Source organism: Helianthus annuus, chromosome 1 (genome assembly GCF_002127325.2).
Source record: "Helianthus annuus cultivar XRQ/B chromosome 1, HanXRQr2.0-SUNRISE, whole genome shotgun sequence".
Lineage (NCBI taxonomy): Eukaryota > Viridiplantae > Streptophyta > Magnoliopsida > Asterales > Asteraceae > Helianthus > Helianthus annuus.
In genome coordinates this window covers 30,255,223-30,276,932 of record NC_035433.2, presented here as the reverse complement: position 1 = coordinate 30,276,932, position 21,710 = coordinate 30,255,223, and the positions used below count along the sequence as shown (strand labels likewise).

At 36.1% G+C, this 21,710-nt stretch overlaps 2 protein-coding genes across 2 annotated transcripts; both read right to left on the bottom strand.

The window, feature by feature from the left end:
• Positions 1-8,311: 8,311 nt before the first annotated feature.
• On the bottom strand, positions 8,312-17,178 carry LOC110915410 (tyrosyl-DNA phosphodiesterase 1). Its single transcript, XM_022160107.2, has 16 exons — positions 17,018-17,178; positions 16,758-16,943; positions 15,259-15,522; positions 14,991-15,155; positions 14,819-14,879; positions 14,394-14,470; positions 14,043-14,297; positions 13,877-13,966; positions 13,649-13,783; positions 12,906-13,055; positions 12,080-12,183; positions 11,753-11,806; positions 10,305-10,395; positions 9,111-9,188; positions 8,862-9,015; positions 8,312-8,648 (listed from the first exon to the last, which is right to left on the bottom strand). Exons 1-16 carry the CDS (start codon positions 17,033-17,035, stop codon positions 8,584-8,586), a joined length of 1,947 nt encoding a protein of 648 aa, XP_022015799.1. The 5' UTR covers positions 17,036-17,178; the 3' UTR covers positions 8,312-8,583.
• Positions 17,179-17,328: 150 nt separating this feature from the next.
• Positions 17,329-18,876, bottom strand: LOC110919063 (ATP-dependent DNA helicase pif1-like). The gene has a single exon (XM_022163341.1). The coding sequence runs from the start codon at positions 18,874-18,876 to the stop codon at positions 17,329-17,331; it is 1,548 nt and encodes a 515-aa protein (XP_022019033.1).
• Positions 18,877-21,710: the final 2,834 nt, after the last annotated feature.

Below are 21,710 nucleotides of genomic sequence, written 5' to 3'. Positions count from 1 at the left end.
TGAACTCGCTCAACTTTTGTTGATTTTTTTAAACTACATGTATTTCAGGGAACTAAGGGATTTGGCAGGTGTGTGCATGTGTCTTCAAGCTGCGTTTGAATAAAGGATGTCATCCATGGTCGTAGACTTTAGGAGATGTATCCTATTCCTGGACGGGATACATGTTTCTAAACTTGGTTTTAGTTAACGTCTTTTGTTGAGTCTTTGTGAACTCATTTAAACAAGTCATGGTTTGTAACTTATTTTGGTGTCGATGTTTCAGACAAGTATGTTGTGGTATTTTCTAAACTTAATTAATGGATGAACATCTCATGTTTTTTATCATATAGCGTTGTTATGATTGAATGCTATGGTATTAAGAAGGCACACCAAATAACCACGCTTCCGCAAAAGACAGGGTGTGACAGTGAATTGCGGCGGTAGTGGTGGTGCCCGGTGGTGATTATTGTGGTGGATGAGAGAAAAGGGTTTCAGGGATTGAAGAAGAAGAATATTTGTATATATGTGTAGGTATTTTTTATATATAATAATAATAATAATAATAATAATAATAAATATGGGTAAGATTACCAAAATACCCTTACCTATAAGGGTCAAATTACCGTTGACTGACGTCAGGGGGTAATTATGCGACAGAACAACAACGTTGGGGGGTAAAATTGCAATTATTTCGTTAGAGGGGGTCAGAGTGCCAATTGGCCTAAACACCAGGGGGTAAAATTGCAGTTTACTCTTTTTTTTTATGTTTACTGTATTTTTAACCTTAATGCGAAAATCATTATAAAAATGTAAAATATTAACCCTTTTCTAGCCTTTGGGTACCAGTACCACACCTTCATCGAAAAAAATCCTCACGGACTTTATCCATTACCTCAATTATTTTGGATTTCATCAATATCACTTTGGTAACATGTGTATGTACATACTTATGATCTACGAAAATCACACGATATATACATACATTTTCGCAACTCATCTCTTGACCCCGGTTTCTTGTATGTAGATTCTTTCAAGGGAAAGCTCATGGAGAAGCATGAGTATCCAGACACCTAGTCCATACCACCAGTCGTATGCCCACGTTTTATCACATCATGTTTTGATTTAGTTTTTATTACTTTGCATTTAGTTATTTGTTTTATTTAAAGTTGTCAAGTAGTTTTTTGAGATTCCACAGGTTTAGAAAACGTGGGGTGCTAGTGCTATTGTCAGTTTCTTTCTTTCACAAATATGTATTGCAAAAATTGCAAATGAAATTCATTTTTTCGATTTTTCCTTAAAATACATTCACTGTAGGAAATTCTTGTTCCTTGCTATTCTAATTTTCTGGCAGGAAATTAGAAGGTGATATTGGAAGTCTAATTCAGAATCTCGTGGTGGGACTCTATCGAGAATTTCGGGTTAGAAACTCTACCCAACGAAGCTCTTGGGTGGTGTGTCTGTAGCTCATAGAGGCGTTGTAATTCTGTGTTATTGGTCAGCGGGTATTTCGATCAAGTAATAAGCTCACTGCCATCATATAGTTTTGTCAAACAAAAAAAAAACTAAAATAATCGTATGACTGTAATTTTACACTGGGACAAAATTGTAATTTGACGGGAAATAAAAAACAAAAAGGATAGCAACACTGTAAATTTGAACTGAGGGCAGAATCGTAATTTGGCTAGGGAAAAGAAAAATAAAACAAATGGCAAAACCATAAATTATTTGACTGGACCTTGGACCAGTAACTATTCCTCTTCATGTAGTTTGTAGTATATATAAATAAATATAAATATGTATGAAAATATCAAGAATATGAAACTTTGAATGTGAAGAATCTAAAAAAAGGAAAAAAAAACATAAAAGAAAAAAAAAAGCACTTAATGAGATGAAGTAAAAAAAAAAAACCATAAAAGAATCTATTCTGTTCTTTTCTCAATCTAGTCCCAGTCAATGTTTCAGAATCCTAGAACAGGCTTGTGAAATATGTGGTAGGAAAACTGCATGTATGATAGTGTATTCTGATTAAAATTCCAGGATTTGATTGTGATTGATTTGAGTGTTCATATCAATTAAATTGAAAAACATGATAAATCAGTTGTAGACCGTTATAAAAGATTTTTTGTTGATATATAAAATTAACCGAGGTAAGCTTTTACCCGAAAAAAAAAGCAGAGCCAAAAGATTAATGAGATTAAGGCACTTTACACTTATTATACCAAATAATATTTTGTCGGCTGAGCAAATGTGATTTAATAAAACGTGGTTTGTAATGAAGAAAAACATGCATTGTTCACATTTTTTTTCTTTTTTTAAATACAAGCTTTCTGGATAAAGTTTTTTTATTTAGGCAACTCTTTTTACCCTTTCTCTCTCTCCTTAGGCGATCTTGTTCTTCTCGAAACCCTAGTTTTTCTTTACGATCTTTTGTATAACAGTCTGTTATTGAATGTTTGATTCATCAAACATTGAGTACGAACTAGTTAGCAATAGTGACCAGTTTGAATCTAGGGTTCCTATTCTTTGTTTTTCGTCCAATCGCCGCCTTAGGTATCTTTACGAAATCCTGATTGATTACATTGGTTGTTATTGATTGCGGTTAACTGAGATTAATTTAGCTAGATTAATACGCTGGTGTAATCATTCAAGGATAGAAGATTGATCCTAGGGTTTAAGGATTAGGGTTTTCGGTTGCTTTGTTTGCGTTCTTGGTTTTGTTGGTTTTCTACGTGGATTACTTTTGCATGGGTGTCTAGTTCACGTGTTAATGGAGAGAGTTGCAGATTATGATGGCGATGGGATTTATTCTTTGAATGATGATGTTGAATCAACCCCTAGAACAGCTCCAGTTCGAGGTATTGGTCTTAGGGTTACGAATATTAAAGGCAATCCACTACTCCCAAGGAGAGGTATGTACTCGACAAACAACGTGTCAGTCATTGATGGATTAGAAGCTATCTCCAAACCGGTTAACTTGGAGTATAGGGGGAGTGTAGGAATGTCTTATGCTGGTCATGTAGGGGAGAAGTTGCCTACAGGGTCGTTGTTTGATAATACAAATATGGATATACCCTGTAATATTGGAAAGAGTGGAGTTTCTTCCTCTTATGATCCTATGAATTCTGGACCGAAGGTAAGAGAACAACCTGTGTCGTTTGCTAATATTGTTTAGTCTAAAAAGGAGACAGCTAGGGTTAATTTTCGTCCTATGGAATCATCGGAAAATGTAGATGGAGTGGATGTGGTTATACCTATGTCATCGGTGAAACAGGTCAATGAAAGGTATGCAAATACGATGTATGGATATTTCTTGGGTAAAAGACTTTCTTTTCCGGTCGTAGGCTATTTTGTTAAGAAGAACTGGGTGAAATATGGTCTTTCAAGGTTGATGATGAATGCAAAGGGCTTCTTTTTCTTTAAGTTCAAAACTAAGGAAGGGATGGACCAGCTGGTGGAAGATGGACCATGGATGATTAAGAATGTGCCGATCATTTTGAATGAATGGTCACCTACTGTTATGGTGGAGAAACAGCATATCAAAAAGGTTTCGGTCTGGATTAAAATGCATGATATTCCCCTGACAGCGTTTACTAAGGATGGCTTAAGCTTGCTTGCGTCGAAAATAGGAACACCGAAGATGTTAGACTCTTATATTGCGACGATGTGTGCAGAATCATGGGGTAGGAGTAGTTTTGCAAGGGCGTTGATTGAAATTCAGGCAGAAAATGAGTTAAAAAAGGCGATTACTGTTGCTATCCCGTCGCTGAATGGGAATGGTTATACAAAATCTGAGGTAAAGGTTGAATATGATTGGGAGCCGCTTTGATGTTCAGCATGTTGTGTCTTTGGTCACAGTGATAGTGAATGTCCTAACAACCCGACCCCTATTACCAATGAGGATTCTAAAAAGAGCAATGCTAAATTCCAGGAAGTTAGAACGAAAATCAAAAAAATAGCTAACCAAGGTTTACAAGTGAAGAATAAAAAACCTAAGTTTGTTTACCGCCCGGTTGTTAAAACAAAGGGTAAATCGGTGATAAATGGTCAGCCAGTGCAACATGTGAAAACGGCTAATTCTTTTGATGTTCTTAAAGATGATGATGGGAACCAGGTGGAGGACAATTCTATAAGAGCTGGAAAAGGAGAGACGTTGAAGTATTCATGGGAAAAACACAACTCAGAAGAAATTAGTGTTGATAATGTTGAGGTTGATGAGTTGCTTGCTGATATTCCAAGGTGTATGGACTCGGTTATGGAAAATAATGTTTCTGAGGGTGCAAGCACACCCGGTTTAACGAGTTCCCATGGGTAGTATAGCGTCATGGAATATAAGGGGGTTGAACCGCCCTCTAAAACAGAAGGAGGTTCGTCAGGTGGTCGTTGATAATCATTTACAGGTTTGTGCGATTATGGAGACTCATGTTGATGCTTCCAATGTGTATAACGTTTGTAACAAAGTTTGTCGGTCTTGGAGCTGGGCTACTAATACGGATTGTTGTTCCAAGGGTACTAGAATAATAGTGGGATGGGATGCCACGTTGGTTGATGTTATGGTATTATCACAAACGGATCAGGTGATTCACACTCAGATTGTGTTTAAGATGGATCGTAAATCTTTATTTTGTTCCTTTGTTTATGCTGATAACTATTATACGAATCGGAGAGCCTTGTGGCATAATCTCAAGGCTCACCACTCGCATGTCCATGATAAGCCGTGGGTAATCTTGGGGGATTTTAATTCCTCATTAAGTCTGGATGACACGGTTGACGGATCTTCGGTGCTAGGCATTGGTGCGAGAGAGTTCAAAGAATGTGTTGATGACATTGAAGTGTTTGATGTTAATGCTTTGGGTTTACACTTTACATGGACTAATAAGCAAAAGGATGGCCACGTTGTTTTTAAAAAGATTGACCGTATTCTAGGGAATTCTCAGCTGATTGATGACTATCCGTCTGCAGTGGCTTATTTTCTTCCCTATCGGATTTCTGACCATACTCCGTGTATTTTAAAATTTCCAAATGTTACTAGAGATAGACCGAAACCGTTTAAGTTTGCTAACTTTCTGGCGGAGAAGGGTGGATTTATGGAAGCGGTGACTCAAGTTTGGAATAAACAACAATTAGGTTATCTTATGTTCCAGGTTGTCAAGAAACTCCAGTTACTTAAACGCCCTCTTCGAAAATTGTTGATCCAGCAAGGAAATTTGCATGAAAAAAGTTAAGAACTCTAGGAAAGCTTTGGAAACATGCCAGATTGCTATAGATGGGGATCCGCTGAATGCTGATTTACTCCAGCAACATGGCCAATTACTTCAGAATTATAAGGAGGCGGTGTACGATGAGAGTTTGTTTCTTAAGCAGAAGTCTAAGGTGGATTGGTTATCCTTGGGTGATTCTAATACAAGGTTCTTTCACAATGTTATCAAAGCTAAGAATCACCGTAGCCGGATCTTTTCGGTCCGTGACACTTGTGGTAATTTGCATGAAGGTGGTTCGGTGCCTAAAGTGTTGGTTGACCATTATGCGGCTTTCTTTGGGAGTTTGGGTGAGAGTGATGTGATTCCAACCCCGGAGCTTTTTCGTAATGTGTTATCTCCAAATGTTGCTAATAATATGGTAAGACAAGTTACGGATGATGAGATCAAAGTTGCCATGTTTTCTATTGCGGGGAATAAGTCCCCTGGTCCAGACGGATTCACATCGGTCTTTTTCAGAAAAGCTTGGGATGTCGTTGGGAAGGATGTGTGTGGTGCAGTGAGAGATTTTTTCACTAATGGCAAACTTCTTCGTCAATTGAATCATACGGTAATTTCGCTAATTCCAAAAGTTATTACTCCTTCTTCGACTGATTATAGGCCTATCTCGTGTTGTAACACGCTCTACAAGTGTATTAGTAAGATCATCACTAATCGTATCAAGGAAGGGTTAGATCAAATTGTGAGCATCAATCAGTCTGCTTTTGTGCCGGGTAGGAAAATCTCAGACAATATTTTGCTCACTCAGGAACTGGTGCATAATTACCATCGTAACAATGGTCCTCCTAGATGTGCTTTTAAGGTTGACATCCAAAAAGCTTATGACATGGTCGATTGGCAGTTTCTTGAGCATACTTTGAGGGGATTTGGGTTCCATGAGAGGATGGTTTCTTGGATCATGGCTTGTGTAACGACGACTTCTTTTTCTTTAGCGATAAATGGAAATCTCCATGGTTTTTTTAAAGGAAAACGAGGTTTACGTCAAGGAGACCCAATGTCTCCCTATTTGTTTACATTGGTTATGGAAGTCCTCACCTTAATCTTGCAGCAACAGGTGGCTCTTTCGAATGAATTCAGATTTCATAGCAAGTGTGAAGCGCAGCGAATTATTAATATTTGTTTTGCTGATGATCTTTTCTTGTTTACTCGGGGAGATCATAGTTCTGCTTAAGTTGTGCTTCAAGCCATAAACACTTTTAAAAGCATGTCGGGGCTTGTGCCTAGTATGAATAAAAGCACGGTTTTCTTTGGAAATGTGCCGAATGTGGTGAAAGCCAGGATCCGTAGCATCATGTCGTTTGAGGAGGGTACTTTGCCGGTTCGGTACCTTGGAGTGCCTCTTATTTCTACTAGATTGCGGTATAAAGATTGTTCTAAGCTTGTAGAAAATATGGAAAATCAAATCACGAACTGGAAGAACAAGAGTCTATCTTTTGTAGGGCAGCTTCTCCTTATTCGATCGGTCTTGGCATCCATGCATGTTTATTGGGCTTCGGTTTTTATCTTTCCTAAACGGCTTATCCAGGATCTTGAAAGAAAAACGAGACGGTTCTTATGGGCTCAAGGTAATGAGATTAAAGGTAAGGCGAAGGTGAGGTGGGATCATGTATGTCTGTCAAAAAGAGAAGGAGGCCTGGGTATTCAGAGAATAGAAGATATGAATAATGCCCTTATGATGGCTCATATCTAGAGCCTTTTAACTCGAAGGGAATCGCTTTGGGTGAGATGGATCCATTCTTATCGTATTCGGGGTAGAAGTTTTTGGGATGTGCCAGATCGGAATAATGTAACGTGGACGTGGAAGAAGTTGCTAAACCTTCGACCTTTGGGACAACATCACATTTGGACCAAACTAGGGAATGGCTCTAAAACTCTAGTGTGGTTTGACAAGTGGGATGATGGCTGCCCGCTAAGTTCCTTTATCACCCCGAGATTGATCGCTAATGCGGGGTTTTCTTTGCAGTCTACTGTTGCCGAGGTATGGGATGAAGGGGGATGGGTTTGGCCTGACGCGTGGCGGGCCCGGTTTCCAGCTCTTTTAAACTTGCGAAATGTTGTGCTTACTTCTGAGCGAGAGGATATGATTGTTTGGAGATCTAGAGATGGGGAAGATGGTGAATATAGCTCGTCCACTGTTTGGGATGATATCCGAGGTACCCAGAATGAAGTGCCATGGGCTAATATAGTATGGTTTCCGCAGTCTATTCCACGTCACTCGTTTTTTATGTGGCTTCTTGTGAATAAAAGATTAAAAACGCAGGATGTCATGCAAGCATGGTACGCCACGGGTAATGCCAATTTTAATCTTCTTTGTTGCTCATTATGTACTTCGGGACCGAATTCGCATGAACACTTGTTTTTTGAGTGTGACTTTGCTGTTGAGGTATGGAATGGTGTTAAAACCGAAGCTGACATGGGAAACATTACAAGCTCTTGGAACGTAATTTTTGACCAACTGGTTACCGTGGCAAACTCAAAAAAAGGCCCAGCATGTTATTGCTAAGCTGGTTGTTGAAGCTGCGGCTTATTTTGTATGGCAGGAACGAAACCAGAGACTATTTTCGAAAAGAAAAAGGACTCCTGATCGTTTGGTGGAGGTGATTCTGACAACCGTTCGGATGAAGCTTCATACTATGCGGTTTAAGAGGACGGAACATGTTAATGGGATCCTTCAGCGGTGGAGCTTGCCTCGTGGTTTTCTGATGAATGATGATGATTGCGGCTAGTTGAGATGTTTTTTATTCTGCATGTGTTAAGTCTTTGATAGACTTGTTTGGTTGTTTAACCTTGTTTTCTTGTTTCCTCTAGTATGGTATGCCATGCTTGAGAACTGAGGGATGCTTTGTCCCCCACTTGTTTTGATGTGTTGGTTGTTATAAAATTTACCGGGGTAACCTTTTACCAAAAAAAAAAGCTTTCTGGATAAAAGTTTCTATGCCAACCCTACGAGACTAATGCTGCGACTTACTAGCAAGCGTGGCAAGGAAATGCTATGCACGCAGGGCGTTCATAAACACTGATAGTTACTTCGACAAAATTTTATGTAAAATAGGTTTGTTTAGGATCAAGAATGGTGCTTCTAGATGTATTTTTAACACTCGTACTTCTAGACAGTTAGCTAACCTGTAACCGAACTCGACAAGTTCTCTTGGGTGGCAAGTTTGCTTACAAGAAACTCCTAAGAACACCTAAAAGTACTGTTATCATTCCTAAACCACCTGCCAATACAGAAAAACAAGTTGTAACCGCCAAAGAAAACAATACCCATTTCTCAAACTAATAACCGGAGCGCTTCTGCTTCTAATTCATCCTAAAAATGAATATATACATAATATAAAAAGTAACATTTTTAGGGCCAAACTTGACCCAAAACATCCCGCTTCTTATATTGTTTGTCCCACGACCAAGGAACATCTGCATGGTAAACAATAAATTTAATGTCAACAAAAAGCGAGTTGATTTGTACAATACGATATCGGAAACTATATTACATCAATGATATTATAACCTTTTTAATGATATGATTTAGGAGGCTTTATGCATTGTAGAGATTGACAACCGGTTTCGTTTTTTATCGATATATATTTTATTCAATAAAATTCTAAATTAGTTATGAGAACTCATTACCTTCAGAAGAGTAACGTGCTGGGGGGAGCTCATACGGCACAGGCAAAGTAACCACATCGGGCAGATGCATTTTCTTGCTATGTGGTGAAGCCAGTGTTACAAGTTTTGTTCTTTTTGCTTCATGAGTTTTCAAAGGGGACCCGGAATATTTATTCTGAACTAACGTGAATATTTATACAACCGTTGTGAAAAAAAAAATATTCTTTATTGAAAATGAAGAAACATAAAAGACGGAAACAAACATTTTACCTCTGATGTGCTCCCATTTTCAGTACACGAAAATACATGAGCATGGCTGGTTGAAGAAGGTAAAAACAGCACTCCAAGCTGCAAGGGTAATTTAGTAAATTTAGGATATGGGAACGCGGTTTATATTGCATAAAAATAGCAATTAGTTTGTTTTTATGTATTTCTTCTTAGGGTTAACTACACCAAAATGTACTAAACTGTACTAAACTGAATTTACCGAACATGTAAATCTACCATTTTGTGTAACAGATGACCTAAAACAGAGGAAAAATTGCTTATGTGGCACAAGTAAACGTATCCAACTATGATTATGATTATGTGTTGTTGTTCAAATACATATTTTTTTTTCATAGCTTCGTATTATGAAGTAAAACCTCACAAACAATATTAAGAAAACATCCCGAGAAATCTTATTCATTACGAGTTTGAAGATGCAAAATTACTCATTTGGCCACCAAATAGTATGAAACTAGTGAGATTACCCGCGCTTCGCAGCGGGTTTCGGTCGGTTTAATATGGTACCGGCACTCGGAATAGCAATCGAAAGAGACAAGCACAAGAGGATATACACATCGACTAAAAACCCAAAAAAATGAATATCGTTACCGATAGCGATATTGTTTGGCTGGTACTGATTCAATTCATCACGGTAAAGTTACTATACCTAACTCGCCATAGCCTACGGTACCAAAAAATCTCTATTGCAAATACAACTTCATCTTCAACAAACTTTATACCGCCGCATCGAGAAAGCCATAAAAATGAATACGTTACTCGTAGCGATACTGATGTTGTTCAAACAATATCGGTCAAATTTCTTACCGTAAAGTTTGACTATATTTGACTCGTTCGAATAAAGTTATAAATGAAAAACAAAATATACTCAAAAGTATTATAAAGATAAAATAACAAATAAAACTAAGTTTAATAATTTTTTAATTAAAATAATTAAAAAAACTAATAGTTAAAAAATTAAACTAAAAAAATATTAGTAAAATTAAAGAAGTAATATTAAAATATTAATCTACTTAAAAATGTAAGATATAGTAATTGTTTATTTTTTAAATAATATCATTGAAAAAATTAATAGTTAAAAATTAAACTAATAAAAAAAATATTAGTAAAAGTAAGAAAATAATATTAAAATATTATTCTACTGTACATGTCCTTGTAAAATGTAAGATATAGGAATACCTCGTATGAACGAATCATCAGCTGAGTGTTGTTTTTCTGAAGTGCTCCCCAGGCAGCTTTACTGAGGTTTGATGATGTAAGCAAGAACCATCTGTAATTTAAGAAAAAAAAATCCGAAATATATTATTGATGTATAAAAGTAATAGTCCCTGAAAGGGAAGACCCGGACCATAACCCCTTAACACCAGGCCCGATTCAGAAGTGGGTTACTTTGGCCCAATTGGATCCACCAGACACTTGGTTGCTGTTGAAGCGTCCACGTTTTTGTTCCACAGCATGTTACTTGTTTATTTTTTCTAGTTCCAGTTTATTTTATTTTATTTCTTTTTGAAGTTGTCAAAACAGTAATTTGAAATTACGCAAGTGTAGGAAACGTGGGCGGTAGCGTGTTTAGCAGTTATTTCTTTTTTCGTTATGTACTGGAAAATGAGAAATGAGAAATCAGTTTTTGAGTTTTCTAAATTTTATTCTCTGCAGTCAGAGGGTAACTTGTTCCATTGCTATTCTAAGATTTGGCAGGTTTTAGAAGGTGATCTTGGACGGCTAATTCTCGTTCTCGTGGTGTGTCTGTATCGAGAATTTGGGTTAGTTTATTCTGTTGAACGAGGCTTGCGAATGGTGCAGTTGTATCTCGCCAGAATCGTTGTTATTGTTTTGTGTTCGTCAGGTATTTTCGATCCATATTAAGCTCATTGCCATCAGTCCCATTCCCAGACTCATGCATAAGAAATGGGAAGACAATAAGCAATAGATAAACTAAGCTATTTTTCGTTCAAATTATACATATAATGAATACTAGTCTAATTTGTTGAACAAAAATGATGTAGGTCGTACGCATGAACACATTGGGCGACTTTCAGCCCATATCACACGTTTCTTTCGTAGCTATTTTTTACCCATTTTGACCCATTATATACTATAATTTTGCAACAAGATTGTGCAAAATGTGTTGTAACTCTGGCTTTAGTTGTTTTATATGCATGTCTTTGTTGTACTTTGTGGTCATTATATTATATATTATATTATATATTATATATACATATAATTTGCAACATATCTATGCATTATGATTATGATTTGTAACATAATGCTTAGTGGGTTGCATCCACTAAAGACAAATTTGTATTTCATTTAATTACTATAAATAATTTTGCGAGTTAACACGGCGCAACGTACGTGTGTGGTTAAACGTTTTTACGTCGTCTATTTTTTTCCGTTTGACAGGTTCATCATAAGTTCATAACCCTCGGGTCCTAGATCAACTTAGTTATTTTTTATATGTTTTACGTTTCGGTTTAATTTCTTCCCATTAACACGCTGCAACGTCAGTATTGGTGGTCGCTGGTAGTAGTGTGGCATTGGTGTTTGCCCCAGCCGCAATGCGGGGGTACTTAATACTAGTTATAAATAAAACATAACCCGAACTAAACCAACTCATAGGCACTTACGCAAGGTTTTGACCGTTATATCGAGTAAATGTCTTTATATGAGGCATTGCACGACTGGAACATAGAAAAAAAATATATCAGTATCTTGTACAAGTAATTGATTAATATGCATCTACAATTATAAGGCAGCAATTTCATCTCATTGAATGAGTCGATTTGGGTTGTTATTATTCATCCCTAGTGAGTCAAGTAGGTCAAATCAAAACATTAAGCTAAAAGCAAAACTGGTCAAACGGGCCAATCACCTAAAGTGTATTTTTGATGTAAAGCATTATATTTAAAAAGTAAAAGTAGAAAAGCAGATCATTATTATGGCATATTTCATACCAGCGACCAGTGTGGGTTGCTTTCCATTTACCCCAGTATTTCTTTAAGAATGCTTTCTCTACATTCTTTTGAGGGCTTGGAACACAGCTCCCAGCTGCATAACCCTATTAAGTACAACAGACAATACTCGATGAAAACATGAAGAATAAAAAATAACAAAAAAACAAAAACAAAAGTAACGACGGTAAGTAAGATCACAAACTAAAAAGCTAAGCTAATACACCACTGTGAGCAGAGGATATGGTCAGTTAGGTAACTGGTCAAAATGAGTACGAGTCAAAGCAGGTTATTTTAACCAACAGGGCCACGAGGCGTAGTCCACGAGGCCTAAGGCCGAGGCGGTATTAATAAATAAATATAAAAATTATATATATTATAAAAATAATAATACTAACTAATTTCATCATCAGATTCATCAAAAACACACGTAAAAAAGACATGAAATGCTTGAAATTGACACAAAAAGTCAAAAGCATCAAAAAGCAACTATCAATATCCCCTGAGGCGCACCTGAGGCACAGCCTTTCTTAGCGCCTCAGCCCCTCTGAGGCGCTTATACAATAAAAACCCCATGAGGCGCCCCTCAGACTCGTTTTTTGGCCGTTTCGCCTCGAGGCGCACGCCTCCAACATTTTTTAAAACCATGTTTAATGCTATAGTTTTTTAATCACCTTTAGTACTTCACTTATTTGAAACTTTTGAGAAAAAGGACACAAAACTTGGTGAGTAATTTCTTAAGACCTTTCTCAATTTTAGCCCGTTTGGATCCATTTGAATATATTGTTTTGCCTTTACCAACCCACATTATGATATGGATGAATATTACCTCTAGAGAACATCTAATATCCTCGACAGTGGGCCATACAATTAAAGGTTCCCCCAGGCCCAAAGGCTTCTTATCGTCTGATACTCCCGATGACATCGAGAACGCAAACTCAGCCATCCACTTTTCGTCTAGAGAACCCAGGGACGAAAACTGTTACAGTTCAACAACATTAGTGCAAAAGTTGTATTCATATTGATGATTATCTAACTTCTGACCATAAATGATTTAGGAGGTTTTATGCTTGAGAAAAATATACATTGGGCAACTTTCAACCACGTCAATCGTTTCCGTCTTAGCTTGTGCGTATATATAGTCGGATACGCACACACATATACATATGTGTATATATATATACACACACATATATAGAGGGGAAGGTTAACGTACAATATTCCTTAACGTACGAGCGTACGTGATGAAATTACGCACTTTGTAAAACTCAAAACCCTAATCACGCATGTTGAAAAAACATAATCATGCATGGTTATGATTTTTCAACATGCCAGATTATTGTTTTTCAACATGCGTGATTAGGGTTTTGAGTTTTACAACGTGTGTAATTTCATCGCGTACACTCGTACGTTAAGGAATATTGTATTTTACACCTTTCACTATATATATATACATATATGTATTACATGTTTGATCCGTAATAGATAAAACATAACCCGAATAGTTATAGACCCATTCATAAGTAAACGTGTCAAAACTGCCACAGTAAAAACAAAATATGTGCTCCATACCTGATATATAAGTGGTGCGTTTCGGAATTCTTTATCAAAAACACAATCCTGTAGAACTGAACGGATCTTCATGTGTCCCCATTTCTTTATATTTGAACCTGAATGATATCCGGGTACAGAAGCTATTAACCTTACCTGAAATTTGTATTTACCCAGTTTTAATAAACTAATTTAAGTAATACTAACAAACATCAAACTTTCTTTACAGAAATATGAAACAAAGGTTACCGTTGCTTTGCTGTAATCAAATTTCTTAAAAAAAGATGAATTGAGGCTGAAGGTGCCTCGTTCAGGGAATTGAACAGAAAACTCAGGCAACTGCAGTTATTATAAAGTTAGTTACGTAATTTAAAATAAAACAATCTACAATAGTCGCGATGCAGTAGTATAGTACCTTTAGTGCACTAAGATAATCAATAAGATCAGATTCAAAACCACTTCCTTTATCTGAACCGTCATGTTTCCACGGGAAATCTTGCATCCACAAACCCTGGCTTTTGTTATTCCAATCGACATAGATTAAGTTTGCTGTATGGACGATAATTCGAACTCCTTGAGGATACACCAAAAACATCGCTTTGGAATGGTGTGTCCCCCATGCAATGGGTAATGGAGGTTTGTGCAAAATCCAATTTGAAGGTTTGTTTCTCTATAAAAAAAAAATAATAAACAATAAATAGGTTAAAAAACTGAATGCCAACAGAATGATTCAAATTCATATTTGATCATTTTGATTGATGCAAACCTTCATATGCTCCTGCCTACCATCGCTTTCACCGTGAACCACCAAAACATGCGGGATTTTCTTTAGAGTTGGACATTCTACACCACAAAAACAAATCTATATCTTTTTCCAAAAAAAAATAATAATAATAATCTAAATCTCCAAAAGAACATATAAATCTCCAAAAGAAAAAAAAAGATTTAGGAGGTTGTATATGTATGCATTACAGAGACTCAGGGAGTTTCAAGTTGTTTGACCCGTTCCCATTTAAGCTAACTTTTTCTATTTGACCCCGCCTTGAGATAAAACACAACACAAATCAACCCACTCATAAGTAGATACATTATTAAGACATGGAAGTTGTAAATAAACAAAAAAGTACTAAAGGTGTAATATATAATATATATACCAATGTCACGGAACGCACTTGTATGGATGTTGCTCACCTGATATCAACCAGTCAAGGTCAACCATGTAGTTCGAAAGAACAGCAACGAACACATTCCCCTAACCACCGTATAAAAATAATAAATCACAAGTATTAATCACACCGCAAGTGACACAATACATCTGAAATCAGTTCTTTTCTGACAAATATGGAGAAACATTGCTAATCACCTGAATCACATCCCCAATTGACACAGAATTAGTATTAGCCCATGGTTGCAGGCCTTTCACTCTCATAAGTCGAAATGTTAGTGGAATTTTATCTTTTGGTGGCTTGAAATCGCGGATTGCCTCAACAAAGATTTCCTTATCTTGAATATCATCGTTCATCTCACTCTGCGTGTAAAAAATGAATAAATCAATTTACATAAATAAATTAAATACAAACAAGTACCTCAATGCTCATTTCAGTGAATTTTTCATTTAATAAAAATAGTACCTGCAATTTTCTAGCGAGGGCCTCGTCTTCTTCCACTTGCCGCGATCGCTTTTGTGCAAGTGATTCATCTTGAACTCCTTCAATTAAAGGCCTTTTTTGTTTGTTTGGAGAATATCTCTTTTTTACACCATTAAAAGCCTTGTACTTAAATATGTAATGTCCAGGGATTAATTCTATTATGTCACCATCTTTAATTGTTAGCTTTTCACGAGATAAAAGCTTCTTTCGTTGCTGAGATCTAATGACAACTGGATTTGTTCCTTCCTACAAGTCAATTTAGATCAAACAAAAGTTGCATTTTTATCATTTTTAAAAGTATTACAAGGTACATACATGTAAAAGATAAAGATATCAAGATAAAGAACACGAAAGGGGTCAAGATGAGACGCGCATAATCATCCAATGTTCATATAAAAAGACCTTATATAAAAACGAACACCTAGACAACTTCATAAATTCACAAATTTTGGCCAAGTTTAGCACCTGTTTGCAGGTTATAGTGTTTTAGTTGCTGCCTATATCAGAATTCTAAATCCTGCCAGATAAAAGATCACTTAATATACTAAATGCTAGGACGGCTCAACTGTACAAACAAATTAGCTGAAGCTCGGGCCCATATTTAGTCTAGCCGTCTAGGTGGATTTTGCATTGTTTGTGTTTTTCATATGTGCTTATATGTGGTCTTGTGATTCTATACATCTAATATATTCACTATGTTACCTCCCCACCACTTCTTAGTTATGTAGTAGCTCTCTGTTTATAGATTTCTTTAGTTCTCGCTTGTCTACTGTCTGTCTTTGGTGTTGGGGATCTCTCTCGAAGGTGTGCCTCTCTATCCCTATGAATAGAGGTAAGGTGTGCGGTGTGCCTACATCTCACCATCCCCAGTCCCTACCAATAGCGTTTCTATTTGTGGAATTCACTGGGTACAGTTGTTGTTGTACATTCGTTTCGCATTCATGTCTTTTTACAAATCTCTTAAAATTCCATTAGAATTGTGTCATTATGTGCTTTTTTTATAAAATCGTAAACAAAATCTGTCATCATACTCCCACGTGTTACTGTGTTATAATAAATATATTTATTTTACACATTTGCAACTCCTAACACTGTAAACAAATATTGAATTTTCCATCAAAAGTAAGGGGCTGTTTGTTTACCTCTTAATGAGGCTCTTAATGGTTCAGACCTCTTACTGGTTCAGCACTTAATGATTCAGACTGTTTGTTTCACGAGCAGATGTCTGAATGGTTTAGACATTTGCCTCTGAATGGTTAAGACCTCTAATCTGAATTGGTCAGACATTTGCCTCTGAACGGTTATACATTATACCTTACCGGTTCAGCACTTAACCACCATTCAGATGTTGCCAAACAGCCGCTAAATGTTCCATAATAAGTAACAAAATTACTTACTTGCATCAATCCTATTATCCATTTAGGTCAATTTAGACACACTACAAGTGTGAGAAAGAAAGAAAGAAATATGAGAAGATATACCACTGCAACTTCAACAGAGCCATCATCAGAGACTGTAACAGACAGATGTTTGCGGCTAATTCTCTTGTCAGTGATAGGTATAACATCGCGACCTAATATGTTAACTCCTTTGCTGATTTGAACTTTAGGGATTGAATTGGAAGCGTCTTCGTCTAGATTATCGCTCAGTGGCACCAAAACCCCAACCTTATTATTAAGATGCAATGTGTGAAAAGCGATGCGTGTATGATAACTGTGTGAAAAGCGGTGAGATTACGTACCTGAGAAGAATGTTCCATTGATGATAGGGTGATTAGAGAGAGAAACAGGACATGAAACGGGAAATTATGAACCCTAGTAGTAGTAACATATACAGGTTGTCGAGTTATGTTGTTCAAAGCTGATAGCCTTGAGGTTTGTTACTCCAAATAATTGGGTGTCAACTGATAAAATCGCACCCCTAACATTTAAAATATATTTAACTAGGTTAATACTCGCGTAATACGCGGCTTCATCCAAAATCATATTATTTACTTTGAAATGTAATATTTTGTATAAACGCATACATTAGAAGAAACAAACAGAAAACTATTCAAATGCCGGAAAAAACTTCCTTGTAGACTACATTTGTTGTTTTACTCGTTACATTCTCATCTTTGTCTAGTATAAGAAACTTCACACCGGCTCTGCTTTTAACTCTTGATAACGCAACATAAAGTTGACCATGTGAGAAAACTGGATATTTCAAATACAATCCAACCCTTGATAGAGATTGTCCTTGACTTTTATTTATAGTCATTGCAAAACATACATTTAAGGGGAATTGTCGTCGTTGAAACTTGATAGGAATTCTTTTATCCGACGGTGTCAATCTGATTCGTGGAATAAACGTTCTGGTCCCTATGTTTCCTCTGGATATAATCTCAGCCTCTATAACACGTTTATAAAGTTTAGTAATCCGTAGTCTCGTACCGTTGCATAAACCATTTTGTTGATCGATATTACGAAGCAACATTACAGGTACACCAACTTTAAGGACTAATCGATGATTAGGCAGACCAGAAATTTTAAGACCATTCAGAACATCGGGAGAATATAGTCTCGCATGTGCTTCATTCTTTCCTTGATCAGTTTGACAAATACTATCAGAACTCAGATACTCCACTTCATCGCCGGGAAATGAAGCAAGCAATCTTTCGTTAATTTCTTGAACAACCTCATTTGTTGGTGCTAATATAGCTCTTTCAGCAAAATAATCTTTATCTTTGTACAGTTGAAGAAGTGAAGGATATACAAAGTCGCTCAGATCTAACATAGGATCCTCAGAGCACTTGATTAACAAATCTTCAGGAATATCTATAACCAGCTCACAATCATGACTGTCACCAATCTTTCCCTCGCCCAACTCAAGCAACCAATTCGCAAAAGCTTTAATCTCTTTTATATTAGATGCGTTGGCTCCTACAGTTAACCTCATGTTTTTTGTTAACGTAAGGACCTTGCAAGTACTCCAAATATACAACGATGTGATTGAAGCATTAACGATTTCTCGCCTACTGCCATTTGGTACAACCAGAAGTATTTGTCTAAAGTCACCACCGAACACCATAACTTTTCCACCAAAGGTCATCTCACATTTGAAGATATCTTTCATTGTTCGGTCAAGTGCTTCAAACGCATGTTTATGATTCATCGGTGCTTCATCCCAAATTATCAATTTCGTTTTCTTCAATAAATCAGCAACGTCATCATCCGGTATAATAAAACACATCGAGCTTTCTGTTAAATTTAAAGGTATATGAAACCTTGAATGTGCAGTACGTCCACCAGGTAACAAAAGAGATGTGATTCCACTTGATACAACATTTAGTACAATATCTCTTTTACATCTAATGGATGCAGATAATGTCTTCCACAGAAACATCTTACCAGTCCCTCCGTAGCCATAGACAAAGAACACACCACCTGCATTACTATTAACTACTTCAATTATCTCATCAAACACTAAACGCTGCTCATCGGTTAGGCTGCTTAAATTATTATGAAATTCAATGGCAATAGCGCTTACATCGTACCCAAGCTCGTCAGCAATTAAACGGTTGTCTGCTGAATATATTGACTCACTGTCGGGTTGAGGCATAGACGAAAATCGACTTAAACTTGAGTTGTTACGTAATAAGTAACGCTTAATTTCAAGCAACGTTAGGTTCCTTATTTGTTCTTCTGGAAGAGACAACCCTATTAAAATTATACTAATGGGTTTACCCGCGCGTTGCAGCGGGATCCAAAAAACATGCAATAGATTAACTTTCATTATAACCTTCTCTACAATTATATATCTGGACTCACGACTTGGCCAACGCTTTTTATTCTATCGGGCTATCGGCTCCATCTTATGCTAGTGCCCATTACTCTCACTTTCACTGTTTGTTTTGTTCTATTTGATTATTTATCATTTATGTAATTTATACATATAACCATGACAGTTATGTAACCATAAAATCTTGTTGTAAAAAACATAATTAAACCATTACTTTCTCTATTAGTTTAGTTAGGTTATCTTAGTTATAATTTGACTCACCAGTATTGTAATTCAACATTTTAAGGATTACACTTCTATAGGCTGATAAAAATTAAGTATAAACACTAAAATATCAAAAAATATTTAAAAATGTAGATGGTGTTCATTTTTAGAATATTTTTATAAACCATAAATTATATCCTACACTTTGTACAACTTGTCCCAAGAACAAACAAATTACAAAAATTTACATGAACATTTTAATCTTAAAATGGACATTGACTATCAACCGATATGTATACAAAAAAAATCCCATTTAAAAACTTGGAATCGGAAACATAAGCCTTCCTTCCTGTAAAGAACACTAATAAATGCATTTATGAGAAATTGATAGAAAGATAAATGAGATTTTTTTTTTGAAAGGTAACTATCATTAAAAACACCCGTCGACCCAAATCGGGCCAACACACAGAACAAAAACTACATTACATATTTAGATTATAAAGTAATTTGACTTTTGACATCAAAGAAAGTACTAACCAACTTAAATCAGTATGATGGTTTTTAGATTATAAAGTAATTTGATGACTACATCATCGCTTCACGTCTGCATGGAGTCAACTTAGATAATCATTGTTCTTGGTGTCATTACATGGGTTGTGTACCTAATTCAAATTAAAAAGAGAAAATTAAGCGCAGGAGGCATGGTTCAAACTCGTTATCACCTGCTTGTCAATCCAACAATTCTAAAAAAAATAATAGGTGAGATAGATATTGTGCTTACAAATATATTTTGAGAATATGAAAAGCAAACCTGCCTCACTTGAAATTTTACCGTCTCCCTCCAACATGTCAGGCTTGAAAGATTAAGCTAATATTCAAATTTTCTTTTCCTTGTCTTTTCCATCCACTCTCTTCTCTATAATACAGTTTAATACAATCTTTTTTTTATATATTTCAATTTCCCTAAAGAAATGAAATTTATATTCCATCATATTATCAGAAGACGAAAACGTAGAGACGAATACATTTTTTTCTATAATACAGTTTCTCTAGAGAGATGAAGGTTATACTCCATCATAATATCAGAAGATGAAAATGTAGAAACAAAGATGTAAAGTCAAGGATTTAAAGGATGAGTAGAAGTTCACTTACAACTCAAGACATTATGCTATTACTACTCGGTCTTGGTCCTTAGATTGTAAACCTGCTAACTGATACTAGGTCCGACAAAAGCCAGACTACACATTTTAGGGTCGGTCCTCCATTCCATTTTGCAACCCATTCTTGGGTTCGGGTCTCTGTTGGTGCAGTTCGGTTTGTCATTCATGCTCAGCCCTGCATTACCAATGTTTTACTCCAATCCAAAAACATAATTCAAGCAACACAAGATGTTTAACGTTTTTGGTTATCGAGTTAATTGTTTGGGATTTACCTTGAATCGCGATTGATGACCAAAAACGACGGGGATGTTGGTATTTTGCGGTGGCTGACTAGAGGTACGAACGAACAACATACCGGTATGACACCAGCTTCTAGTATCTCAGGCAACAACGGTGGTAACTTCACAAACTACGATCGACGAACTTATCTAGAAAGAAAATATGTGAGGTGATGCAGGATGTTTATTAAGATCGAACATATAGGCAATGAGGGAGTCATGAAATTTTGAGACGTGATATATATACACTTCGAATTGCTTATCATGTCTATTCAATGGTAACATTATGGTGTTTAATTTTTGTATGATTGCCATAAATTTGATCGGTTATTAGACCTATCAATTCTTCCGTTTCATATTTTAAGTCATGAATTGAAATGTGATGAATCATAATGATAACTCATTTGTTATGAGGTTTATGAAAAGGTGGTAGTTGGTTACTGAAACCAAAGCATTTACAAGCATATAAAATTCCATTTAATATATAATATTAACTCACTGATTTACATTAATTTCATTTAATACTATATAATCTCTCATTAACTTATTATGGTGCAAAAGAAGAAGACAAATTTACCCCTAAAAGATAATTAATACATGCATTTTGTGTTGTTTTCAAAGCATTTCAATTTGTACCTCTTAAGTTTTAAGAAGTCCCTAATGAAATGCTTTATAATATAGTATAGATAAATAAATTATTAAAATTCATATAATTGAAAAATGAAATTAATAAACACTAATATATGAGACATAACTGTGAAAATATTAAATAACAAGTTACGTACCTTCGATCCTCAAAAGCTTTTAGCGATTGTATAAAATACCATCTGCAAGGTACTCCCAAGTGTATTCCCAAACATGTTCAGGCCTTGATAATGTATTAGACACCAACATTGTAGCAAACAGATTACGAAGATAGTATCATGAACCTGTGTAGTACGTCTCTTTGATAGTTTCTATATACTCCTTGTCGTCATCTAAAAGGCCTCTAGCGTAGCACGCATCTCTAAAT

Coding starts and splice junctions, on each gene's coding strand:
- LOC110915410 (XM_022160107.2), bottom strand. Junction 14,880..14,990: donor CAATTGGGGATGTGATTCAG/GTGATTAGCAAT, acceptor TACGGTGGTTAG/GGGAATGTGTTCGTTGCTGT. Junction 8,649..8,861: donor AGCACGTTACTCTTCTGAAG/GTAATGAGTTCT, acceptor TTTACCATGCAG/ATGTTCCTTGGTCGTGGGAC.
- LOC110919063 (XM_022163341.1), bottom strand. CDS start 18,876: ATGCCTCAACCCGACAGTGAGTCAATATATTCAGCAGACAACCGTTTA.